Genomic DNA, 12,500 nt, shown 5'->3' with positions numbered 1-12,500 from the left:
GGAGTAGACTCAACTGAAAACTTCTAAAGCAGTGTTTGAATACAACAAACTATAAGGAAACAAGAGTAAAACTTCTAAGGCATTTTATATACAATGAATTACATGTAAATCCTGGTGAATCTAGGGCAGCGTTTGAAAACAGTGAACTTGAGCACAACCGCCTATTGTGAATCAATGTTCGAATAGTTATGCTTATAGCTCCGTGAAATCAGCACAACAGCATTGTTTTCTATAACTATCCGGGTCATATGAATTTTGTATACTCGTATTGAAGAAAACCACGAAGAAAGAAAGCTGCCACGTGTAACTAGGTATCTCGACTTCCTCGTATCCCCCCAGCGCCACAAGACAATTAGTTTTTTTTTTTTTTTTTTATTCCCTACTATTACACAAACTCATACTCACGCACTGGTTCAGAGACACGTCACTTCGACGGGAATATATATAAAGGCACGCAGAGTGTGGGATGCATAAGGCAGCAGCGAGCCAGCCAGCAAGCAAGGCAGCAGTCAGTCAGTCAGTCAGTCTGTCAGAGCAGCGTCAGGCACCTTCAGCATGGTTCATCAGGTAACAAAGCTCCAGCAAGTGGTAGTCTTTGTGTGAAGACTGTATTCATATCTATCTATCTATTCATCTATATATCTATTTATCTATCTATTTATGTATATATGTATCTATGTATGTATGTATCTATCTATCTATCTGTCTTTCTATCTATATATGTATCTATCAATTATGTATCTATCATGTATTTTTCTCTCCGTCTATCTCTCCATCCATCTATCTATCTGTCTGTGTATATATCTGTCTGTCTGTCTGTCTGTCTGTCTGTCTGTCTGTCTGTATATATATATATATATATATATATATATATATATATATATATATATATATATATATATATATATATATATATATATATATATATATATATATATATATATATATATATATATATATATATATATATATATATATATATATATATATATATATATATATATATATATATATATATATATATATATATATATATATATATATATATATATATATATATATATATATATATATATATATATATATATATATATATATATATATATATATATATGTCCATTTCCGTCATCTGACATTTTTATGGAGTTTAACCTTATCAAGTTTACTTTACTTCTAGTCACATATTGTCATAAGGATCTTGCCTACATCATCTTTGCTCTATCGTTTATGCCACTTAGACACCGTTATCAATTCCCCTCCAACTCTTCGCTGGCTCACTTAATTAAACATTGTGATAATCTTTTGCAAGTAAGTTGATGCTATATGAAAAGACAGATTGGTCACAGTTTATCTAACATATATAGTTGTGGTCAGATGAGTTTGCAGTATTTAGCACTCATTTATATTATTTTTTGACTCTTCCTTCAATATCAAGTCATCAAAACTAAAAACCCTGAGATTGGTTTTGTCATAAGGTTTAGCAAATTTCTGTTTTGGCAGAAATTTGCTAAACCTTTTGATTCAGTGAAGAACACAAAACACAGTGGAATAGAATGTAAGGTTCTTGACTTCTAATTTCCACTTCATCAACGAAATTGACCAACATTGAGACACCAGGCAGGCACCGTCCAACCTACACTGATTTGGAGTAACCTTAATATTCTGATAACTGAACAGACAACAGCTTGAAGAGAGTTCTATCAGTATGGAAAGTCAGCACGAGAAAGATGCAATGCTGAATCAAAATAAGAGATTTGGAGCAAGAAAGACAGATTATGAGGGAACTGTTCACTAGACACACTCCTTTTCTCAATAGAGGGGCTAAGTTTAAAATCTCCATACTTAAATTTGTTTACTGTGTTATTCACCATTTGCATTGAACGGTATTAATTTTATTGCAAAACTTGTACTTGTATAGAAAAGCGAGACAGATAGACAGACAGACAGACACCCAGAAAGTTATGGCGTTCTTGATAATAATACATTCTGATTAAAAATGTTAGAGATTGCAATAGTAGGTTAACATAAAACACATTTATAGAGGTGTTGGAAGTAATATCAATCGAATAGAAAAAATGAGCATGTTTATTGTTCGTATAATAGATAGTTTAATAAATACTGTGAGATAAGACTATCTTGTCTTGCCTCAATCATGTGTCTCAGTGAGCGAGGTAAGTCACTGAACAGAAAGACATGACGTGACGTGTCTGTACCTTGTTGCAGGTCAGCGCAGTGGTGGTGGCGGTGGTGATGGTGATGGTCGCAGCGCCAGCCTCCTCCTTCCCCCAGGGTTACCAGAGTAATGAGAGAGAGAGAGAGAGAGAGAGAGAGAGAGAGAGAGAGAGAGAGAGAGACAAAACTCCACAATCGTTTAATCATTTTTCCTCCGAATTTTCGCAACCTTTCTTGTTCTATTCCATCTTTCCAAAGATTTCTGCAATCCATCCTATACATCCGACTCAAACCTCACACATTTCTTTGTTCCTGTCTTAACATTCCGATTCTTCATCTGCGTACTTCTTTACAATCTCATGTCGTCGATCATTATTCAATCAAACTCCAAAAACATTAAAAAAAACTCATCCCACACGACCACACTGTCACCTCACCTTTCCCTCCCCAAAGCCGAGCAGCCCCGCCCAGTACAGCTACAACTACGGCGTGAACGACGAATTTGGCAACAACTTCGGGCACGGAGAGAATCGCCAAGGGGATAACACAGATGGCTCCTACTCCGTGGTTCTCCCTGACGGCCGAACACAGACTGTAGAGTACTCTGTTAGCGGAGACTCCGGCTTCTTAGCTAATGTGCAGTATGCCGGGAATGCCCAGTTCCCTCAGGCCCAGCCCCAGTATTCACAGCCGGCTGCTCAAGCAAGGCCCCAGTATGCTTAAAAGCCACGTAATTATTCATTCTGAAGACCAGATGGCACTCTAATAAGGTGATCCATTTCAAATTTGCCTCTTTCGCATATGAACTGTGGCCACCCTCTCTCGTCTCTGTAAATGTACAAGTCTGTTGATGTTGTTGACACTTTCTATGTTCTTTTGTTGTTTTTGTTTTGTTAAGTCTCTTCATTAAAGAAAATGTGTGCACAATAATCTGGATTTGAGTATTTCTCCCTCCAAAGAAACAAAACTAATGAAAGTTACGCTTAATGTAACAATGTAGCACGTTGTGTAATTCATGACTGTATAGCACAAGCGATACCAAAGCACCTGTGCAGTGACCAGGAGTATGCAGAAAAACACCAACACCAATAGAGAGAAGCGTATTGTGAATGATACAGTTAGCTCCGCACCACGCTGACCTCCCCGATGGCCGATGACAGACTATGTACAACGTGGATGGAAGCTCTGACTACTCAACAACTGTGCAGTATGACGGGCAAGCTCAGTTCTCTTAGGCCTAGTCCCACCTCCAATACCTAATGACAGCAAGCCCAGTAAAGGCCCAGTACCCTTTGACAGTAAGCCAAACAAACCTTTCGTAGCCTTTGAGGCAAGCCCAATAAAGAACCAATATCCTTTGATGACCAGTTCAGTGAGGCCAAAATAACTTTTGACGACCAAAACACATGTGAAGACCAAAAGAAACATCTTTGATGTGACAAATCCAAAATCTACACCTTCTTCCTACTTGAAACTTGGCCGCCTTTGCTCTCATCTTTGTGAATGTGCAAACAAGTCTTTTTAGATTGTTGATAATCATTTTATTTTGTGATTCTTGTTTTGTAAAGTGTTCCCATTCAAGAAAACTTGTTGCATGATAGACATTGTTTTACTCTTACATTAACTGTTGAAGGAAGAGAGGGGTGGCCGAGTCATCTTTTGAGACCAGAAACAAAAGTTGAAATTGACCTGAATATCTTATATAATTCGAGGAAAGAAAGGTAAATAGAAAAAAAAGAAAGCTGAAGTAAAATAAAAAAAAAGCGGACTAAGATGCCCTGTAAAATTGGAGGAAAGCAACAAAAAACACATCTGTATCGGGAAGCACGAGAGAAGAAAAGAAGCATGCCACTGAAACAATTGCCATTAACCCTTTCAGTACCGTGCCGCGTTTTCATATTCATTCTGGCAACTATTTGGTGATTTTAAACAGCTTCAGAAACTTATGTAGGAGATCAAATTAGTGAAGAGTTAGACCATTAATCTTCTGTCGTCCATAGACCCTTCCTAATGTCAATAAGATGGTCTAATCCTGCACAAACCTCAAGGTAAAAATGTGTCCCAGTATTGAAGGGATAAGGAATACTGGGGAAGCTGAATATTAGCCAAACTGAAAACCGAGGGAAATCCGAGAAGACCAGACTGTAAAACGTCCTGTAGCAGAGAGAAAAAGAATGAAGCTGAAAAATCTGAAATCTATCAAGAGGAAAGATTGAGAGTAGGAAAAATCTTTTGAAATATATGTTCACCTCTTCCTACCATTGTAAGACTCTTCGAATCACGGATATGAAGGAATTAATTCGAATATGCTTACTTCCACCCTGCAGACGATGAAGTTGCTGGTGGTGGTGGTGGTAGTAGTGGTGGTTATGATGGTGGTAGTGGTAGTGGTAGTGGTGTTGGTGGTGGTGATAGTAGTGGTAATAGTGATGGTGGTGGTGGTGATGGTAATGACGATGATGATGCAAGAAGTCTGAAATTGTTTTAACATTGAGAGGGTGACCGCGTTCAATTAGTGCTTAGTGAAAGAAAACGGAGAGCAAGATTAGCGACGTATACTGAAGAATCTGCTCTTTTCCGTTTTCTGTACGAGCAACTATTGGTCAAGTGATGCTGGTGGTGGTGGTGGTGGAAGTACTGATAGTGTTAGTAATATCAGTATTAGCAAAAGCAATATTAATAAAAGCTGTAATAGTAGTATTCACAATAATAATAGTAGCAGAAGTTGTAGTAGTGAAGAAGAAAAGAACAAAATAATTATAGTAGTAGTAGTAGTAGTAGTAGTAGTAGTAGTAATAATAATAATAATAATAATAATAATAATAATAATAATAATAATAATAATAATAATAATAATAATAATATTTTTTTTAATAGTTATAGTCCATCAGTCAATAAGATCCTCGTACATACTCACTTAATTTGCTTATAGTCAACCAGCACTACAATCTCATAAAGTTTTCGCTCCTTTACTTAATACTTACTTAATACATATTTGATACTGTCAGAAGTTCCACCAACCTGCTTAAGTAAATGAGCGCACCTATTGGTTGACATCCTGGACTTAACCCCTTTAGTACTGGGACTCTTCTTTACCGTGAGTTTTTAGGTATGATAAGACGATTTTATATACATTAGGAAGGGTCTATGGAGGTCAGAAGATTAATGGCCAGAATATTCACTATTTCAACCCTCAAATAAGTTTCTGGAACTGTATAAAATCATCAAATAATAACCAGAATGAATATGAAAACGCGTCATGGTACTGAGAGGTTAAAATGCTCGAGTCCAGGATTCGATTCCCCGTGACTATTATCAAAGTGCGCCACAGGATTTCCTTTTATAGTATTCAGCATTTTCTGATGACGGTGGCTCTTCAATTCAAGATGTAGTTTCAACCAGAAGTTTTAGAACCTAACGCTTTCATTTCCACTGTGTTTAACTTCCTCCTTCAGTTCTGCGTCTTGTGGTCTCCTTGCAGCCTTTCACCTCGCAGGAATTGTAAGGTGACAGGCTGCATATCGGAGGACTTACTATTGAGACGAAGTTTAGAGGAAAAAATACATAATGTGAACAAACTCTTGGCCATGATGGTACCTTTAGTGAGCCACTCAGCAACAACACTTATAGACACAAAGACATCCAAGCTTCCCTGTCAGTTGCTGCACTATTTCAATGTTCTGGTTAATTGTCTTCTAAGTTTGCCTTAGTTTGAAGTTACACATGGAGTGGTCTGCTTTGAGTTACAGTATTAAGAGTACACTAAATTTGTACATCAGATAAGTATTTCTTTTTTTTTTTTTTCCTTGGCTGGTTTTGCTATAATTTTCTTTTCTTCAATGTACTTTTCTTGTATCTGACCTTTTTTTTCCTGTCTGTGATGTCCGTTTGATTTTTACATATATTCCTTTGTGTGTGTGTGTGTGTGTGTGTGTGTGTGTGTGTGTGTGTGTGTGTGTGTGTGTGTGTGTGTGTGTGTGTGTGCCTGTCCCCTGAAACCATAAATATCGAGGTTTACGTGAAAGTCAAGCAATAATCGACACTAAAAGAACAAGCCCACAAGGCACAGAGTGGCAGTGTTAAGACGAAGGTGGAAGAGAGGAGGGTGTTTAAGATCGGTCACTGTTCGTCCCCGCATTTACCCTCATGTTAATCCTCCTACTCGACCTCCTGTTGATTGCACTATGCCATTTATTGATATTCTGTTGACCTTTTAAGTTTCACGATCATTGTTGACGTTGACCTTCTTCATGAGAATCCTATTTATTGTGTTCTGCTCTTTGTTGATCTTCTGCTGACTCGTGTCGATCCTTTGAGTCTCACCTATATAGATTTTGAGCCACATGGTGAGTATTTGTCTTCTTGTTGATCTTGATATTGAGTTTCGTAGCAAGCGAGGATTTAAATTTCTTAATGGATCTTCTGTTAAGTGTCTTCTTTCGCGTGTTTTCCTTCAGTTGACGATCCTATGAGTGTCGCCCTGTCTTGTGTTAGTAGTAGTGTTGATGCCTCATCCACACAATTCTCTCATCAGCTTAACGCAGGCTGACTGATACTGAAGGCCGAAGTGGTTCCTGCAGCACAGTACAGAGATAGATATTAGTTTTATCACGCAGTTACAGCACAAGGAACAAGAACAGCATAAATAGAACCAATGAAAACAATACTAGTGTGCTAATGCCTTATATTTTTTTTTCATTTTCATTTATCTTTACTAAAATCGGAATTGTAGCTACAGTTAGAGCAAACATCGGAGAAAGATCTTAAGAATTCCCAGAAAACATAACACAAAAAGAGAAGCTGAAGGAAACCATTAGCATTACACATAGCAAACAATCAAGCCTTTGAGCCGTGTTTCCCCGACCACCTCACCACTGGTTGAATTTGTGGAACAGCCTATACAGCTTTTGTCTCGCCGCCCAGCCCGGAGCTTTGGGTATGGCGGCGTGGTACTCGGCCCAGAAACTCTCCCCGAAGCCAGGCGGGACAAGGGGTGACACGGCGCTCTCGTATTCGTGGTGGCCGTAGAAAACTCCAGGATCAAAGAGAACTGCGGGATAAGGAACAGACGAGTACTGGATCAAAGACTGTTGGGGGAAGGAATACAGTCACTTAACCCTCTCAGTCTTCGCCAATTGTCGACTAGTAAGTTTGTTTTGCATTTAAGATATTTTTGACAATCCTGACTGGACTAGGAGGAGAATATAGTGGTAATTATAATGATGCGTGACGTATGATTCTCTTGTGCGCTGGAATAATGTATACATCTGAAATTCGATTTACCAACTGATTATGACACTCTCACAACTCAACATACGACTTAAGAAACTAAACTACGACTGAAAAACAAAGACCGAAAAATTAGAAGAAAAAAAAAAAAAAAGAGATGGACAGAGAAAATTTAATAGACTTAAGATTGCTATTGGGCATGTGTGCGATAATTCGTGTGATTGTGTGTGCGGCCGTCTCACCTGGGCCTTGCGGTGTCTCTGCCGAGTTTCCTATCCACAGGTCGCCATGCAGGAGCGACGGAAGCACCTTCACGCCCGCGAAGAAGCGAGGCATTTGTGTCTGAAGCCTCGACCACAGCTCCAACACCTCGCGGTCTCCGTACTGTGTGTGTGTGTGTGTGTGTGTGTGTGTGTGTGTGTGGAGGGGATGGATGGATGGATGGATTTTAATATTAGGCGCCGCAACATCAACGGTCATATGGCGCCGCTACGATATTTTACTTTTAAACTAAAGGAAATTAAAAAAGATAAAATCAAAGGTAACAAAAAATACTAAAACTACAATAAAATTCAATATAACATTAAAAATACATATAATAAACTTAAATAAAATGCATAAAATAGCTAAAACAAGTGAAAACGATAAAATTAATGGTAATTAAAAACAAAAAGCTACAATAATATACATAAAACATTAAAATACATATATTATAATCAAATAAAAATCACAGCTTTGGGAGAAGGCCAGCTTCTCCCAAAAATCTAAAAACGTCATGGCCTTGAGCCAGACACTTTGGTCCAAGGACCTTTGAGATATAATAGACACCGCTATCTCTACCACGACAGCGGTAGAGGTGTGTGGAGGGGCGTTATATATTTTCACGAATTTGTATTCAAGGTTTTCAATTAAGTAAATATTGTAGGTTCTTAAGAGAAGTTTTAAGTTAATACCTCTAGTTACGTTTAAATTTCTTCTTTTCCTTTTACTACTACTACTACTACTACTACTACTACTACTACTACTACTACTACTACTACTACTACTACAACTACAATTACACTACTACTACTACTACTACTACTACTACTACTACTAGTAGTACCACCACCTCTACTACTTTTACTACTACAACTGCTACTACTGCTACTACTTCTTCTACTACTACTACTACTACTACTTGCCTCTGTCTCGATCATGGAAATCTGCTGCTGAAGCTTTCTGCTGAAAAATGTCTGGAAAATTAATTATATATATAAATTAGTTCACGTGTGTGTGTGTGTGTGTGTGTGTGTGTGTGTGTGTGTGTGTGTGTGTGTGTGTGTGTGTGTGTGTGTGTGTGTGTGTGTGTGTGTGTGTGTGTGTGTGTGTGTGTGTGTGTGTGTGTGTGTGTGTGTGTGTGTGTTCTATACCAAACTCTGTAGCTTCCTGCCGGGTTTTGTCTTTCCATCTACCTATGATTGTAACTCAATGAAAAGGAAGGTTTCAGGACATTTACCCCGTTTTTTTTTTTTTTTTTATCTTGGAACTGGGCATTTTTTACTAGTTTTTGTTGCCCTTGGCCGGTCTTCTACTTAAATAACTATGTAATATCTGTATACTCCTCTCATTGATACCAAAAAGACGATCAAAGCAGTGAAAATTAGCCAAACACGAATATGAACAGAGTATTCTAATAAACAAGACACACCGGCACTATTTAACACTATCTGTCCATGCCCACTAGGCCTCTATACTCAAGTAACTGTTACAAAGGAAAGCAGCATAATGCCTCAAGAGTTATTATCTTATCATCCGGCTTTGCATAATCCATTTGGCTGTACTGTGTGAAGATTGACAGCTTAGTGGGCTCTCTCTCTCTCTCTCTCTCTCTCTCTCTCTCTCTCTCTCTCTCTCTCTCTCTCTCTCTCTCTCATTTTTCATATATTCTTCCCTAATCATGAGTATTTGTTACATATGAAAAGGATCAACACACGGTAATGAACAGGGCAATCTAACACTCTTGCTTCTTTTTCCCTACAGGACGCACCTGCCAGTCGTCGCACCAAGTGTTGTCCTGCAGGATGTAGCCGCAGGGCGTAGGGGAGTGGAAGCCGAAGTGAGGCACGAAGGTGGAGCACGCGTCCCCCTGCCCCACGCGACTGCCGCCCGGGTGAGTACTGGCCAAGGGGTTCTGGAGGTGCAGTCTTGGAGGGCTTGAGTATGACATCTCACTTCATATACTTATTTTTCTATTTTTCTTTAGTTAATGTTTTTGTTAATGTTTTTTTTTTTCATTTTACTTTACTTATCTATTTCATCATTTTCATTGATTATTAACTTTATCTATTTCTATTTACTTTTTTGTGGGTTTATATAAAACTAGAGTTATATGCAATTAATTCTGACCTTTTTCTTGGTTGGTTCAAGATGTCTACATAGGCAAACCGTTTTCTTTTATTTTTCTAGTGTTATTTTTTTTTCTAATGTAGTTGCCTTTTTTTTTTTTATATATATACCATGTGGGCTTTTCATAGGAATTTCTGGGCTAAAGGGGATACTTTTTAGGGTACCTCCTATCTCAAAGCCCACCCGCTAGGAAACCGTTGCCCCGAGTGAGGAAGCCCATCCTACACTCGGACCGTGGACAGGATTCGAACCCGTGCGCTTGGAGACCCCTCGGACCCCAAAGCACGCATGGTTCCACTGCACCATGTCGGCCCCTTTACATCAAAAAGTAATTATTTTCCGTGATATGTATTCTTGCGGCATTATTTCGGGGATATTTTCTCTTTCTCGTTATCTTCGACTATATATATATATATATATATATATATATATATATATATATATATATATATATATATATATATATATATATATATATATATTTTTTTTTTTTTTTTTTTTTTTTTCCATGTTTGCAAGAAATCAACTCCAGGCACAGAAACTTGGCTATAACACCCGTGTGTCAACCAATACTTATAAAGATCGCTAACTCAGAAAGAAAAATAATAGAGAAGAAAAAACACTGGACGTACTTCCTTACTAGCAAGCTCTTAACAATCTATGCACTGTTGTCACTGTGCTTGGAGTAACACTCCCCTCCTCACCTGGCCAGCTGGCGGGCGAGTGTGAGGGAGTGGTGATGTAGATCACGCATGGGCAGGTACTCCAGCACTAGCGCCGCACCGCTCCCAGGAAGGCCCACCGCGGCGAGGGGCTCCGGCACCCGCACCTCGCCAGTAGCCCTGAGTTGCTCCAGACCTGCCCACTCACCCTTGTACATGTCCAGCGCCTGAGAGTTAAGGAATAAAGATAGTAAGTTTTGCAGTATTTCTCTCCAGTGTAGTATTATTTATACCATGTGGGCTTTTCACGGGAATTTATGGGCTAAAGGGGATACTTTTTGGGGGTACCTCCTATCTCAAAGCCCATCAGCTTAAGAAGTGAATCCACAGCCCAAGAAAAGACGCCCGTGTGTGGTTTGCAATTGAGGAGAAATGAGACAAATAGTAGCAAGAATGTTAAAAAGGAGTTCGGTTCATGGTTTCTTCTTGTAGCAGAGCTGTAAATTGAGGAGTCTGAGAGGAATTTCCACTAAATGTACAGAGGCGTTCGTAGATTAAGTGATCGATTTGATAGAGAGCTTTAAGTGGTAAGGGGCTATGAAAGTACAAGTACCTAAAAGTAATGTCAAAATTCTAGTTTCAGCTGGTTAGATTTCAAGATTATGGTGTACATTTATGGAAGTATATGACTGTTAGAATCGTACAAAGGAGAATGACTCCAAGTTAACATATACATGCAGACGATGAGGAGTATTGCTTACGAAAGGAGGCTGAAGCTTTGCAATTTCCATTTTTTTGGCGTAAGTTAAATGAGAGAGAGAGAGAGAGAGAGAGAGAGAGAGAGAGAGAGAGAGAGAGAGAGAGAGAGAGAGAGAGAGAGAGAGAGAGAGAGAGAGAGAGAGAGAGAGAGAGAGAGAGAGAGAGAGAGAGAGAACCAACTGATCCCCTCACTTCTCTCATTCTCCTCTCCTGCCTTGCTTCCTCTTACCTTCTCTCTCCTGTTCCACTTGATAAACACCTTCCCTGTGTCAGTCAGGAACACCTCGCCCTCACTAATGAGTCCCCCGCCCCGCTCTCCGGTTCCGAGCAGCACCTTCCTCCCCAGCACCTCCCTGACGGCGGCCACCATCTCCTGGCCTGCCAACAGAGACACATAAGCGGCGGTGCAGCGGTGGTCTGATCGCAGCTTGGCAGGTTTCATGTGCGGTGTTTTGTGGGAATTAATGTTACTGTTGTTGTTGTTACTGTTGTCGTTGTCGCTGCTGCTGCTGCTGCTGCTGCTTTTCCTTTTTTTTTCTTTCTCATTATTATTATTATTATTATTATTATTATTATTATTATTATTATTATTATCATTATTATTATTATTATTATTATATCATTAACATTGTTATCATCATCATCATCATCATTATCATCATCTTCACCATCATCATCATAACTATTATTATCACTACTACTACTACTACTACTACTACTACTACTACTTCTTCTATTATAATATACTATACAATAATAATAATACTTTTTCATCTCACCGTCATAGTAATAGTAGTAAAAATAAATGGATGATTAATGATGATGATGATCATCCTGATCATGAGGAGGAGGACTAATAGCTGTATCAGTTGAACGTCATATGCACCAGCACCGCCTGAACCACTCACCCGCCCGACACAACGCCTCGCTTCACTGTGACTGTAACCCAGTGTTGCCACGCTTCCATGACTAATTTTCCCTACAGCCAAGGTGATTTTCCCCTACATTACCCTACGCTCACAAATCGTGATTATATACTGAAATAAAGACTACACATGCAAAAAAGAAAAAAAATGTTTACTTACATGCTTAGCAGGTTGATGATGATTATGAAGATTCTTGTGCTTCAACGAACATAGCATTTTCATCTTTATCCGAGTATTTTGAGAAGTACCTTGTTCTTGCACTTGAATACCGCTTACACAGAGAAGGGGTCAGGGCAAAATTTGATGGAAATCTCTCGTATGTTTTAATTATTGATTCCAGTGTCTTAGTCGATAACTTATTTCT

At 38.8% G+C, this 12,500-nt stretch overlaps 2 protein-coding genes across 5 annotated transcripts in view; one reads left to right on the top strand and one right to left on the bottom strand.

The window, feature by feature from the left end:
- The first annotated feature begins 555 nt into the window (after window positions 1–555).
- LOC123502036 (cuticle protein 19.8-like) lies at window positions 556–3,102 on the top strand. The gene is made up of 3 exons (XM_045251190.1): window positions 556–567; window positions 2,224–2,307; window positions 2,626–3,102. The coding sequence occupies exons 1-3, from the start codon at window positions 556–558 to the stop codon at window positions 2,893–2,895; spliced, it is 366 nt and encodes a 121-aa protein (XP_045107125.1). The 3' UTR covers window positions 2,896–3,102.
- Window positions 3,103–5,744: 2,642 nt separating this feature from the next.
- LOC123501781 (fructosamine-3-kinase-like) overlaps window positions 5,745–12,500 on the bottom strand; it is an 8,765-nt gene continuing 2,009 nt past the window's right edge. The window contains exons 1-8 of one of the 4 annotated variants that reach the window (XM_045250801.1): window positions 12,119–12,149; window positions 11,440–11,588; window positions 10,494–10,678; window positions 9,431–9,596; window positions 8,586–8,636; window positions 7,644–7,785; window positions 7,045–7,222; window positions 5,745–6,746 (exon numbers count right to left, since the gene is read on the bottom strand). In XM_045250801.1, the coding sequence (XP_045106736.1) occupies window positions 6,683–6,746; window positions 7,045–7,222; window positions 7,644–7,785; window positions 8,586–8,636; window positions 9,431–9,596; window positions 10,494–10,678; window positions 11,440–11,580 (927 nt within the window). In that variant the 5' untranslated portion in view covers window positions 11,581–11,588; window positions 12,119–12,149 and the 3' untranslated portion in view covers window positions 5,745–6,682. Of the gene's footprint in view, window positions 6,747–7,044; window positions 7,223–7,643; window positions 7,786–8,585; window positions 8,637–9,430; window positions 9,597–10,493; window positions 10,679–11,439; window positions 11,589–11,989; window positions 12,150–12,500 lie in introns of those variants that run through there. The other 3 variants (XM_045250800.1, XM_045250799.1, XM_045250798.1) reach the window with 3 other exon arrangements.

This window comes from Portunus trituberculatus, chromosome 10 (assembly GCF_017591435.1).
Source record: "Portunus trituberculatus isolate SZX2019 chromosome 10, ASM1759143v1, whole genome shotgun sequence".
NCBI lineage: Eukaryota > Metazoa > Arthropoda > Malacostraca > Decapoda > Portunidae > Portunus > Portunus trituberculatus.
This window is presented reverse-complemented; position numbering and strand designations above follow the sequence as displayed.

Coding starts and splice junctions, on each gene's coding strand:
- LOC123502036 (XM_045251190.1), top strand. Junction 2,308..2,625: donor AGGGTTACCAGAGTAATGAG/AGAGAGAGAGAG, acceptor CCCTCCCCAAAG/CCGAGCAGCCCCGCCCAGTA.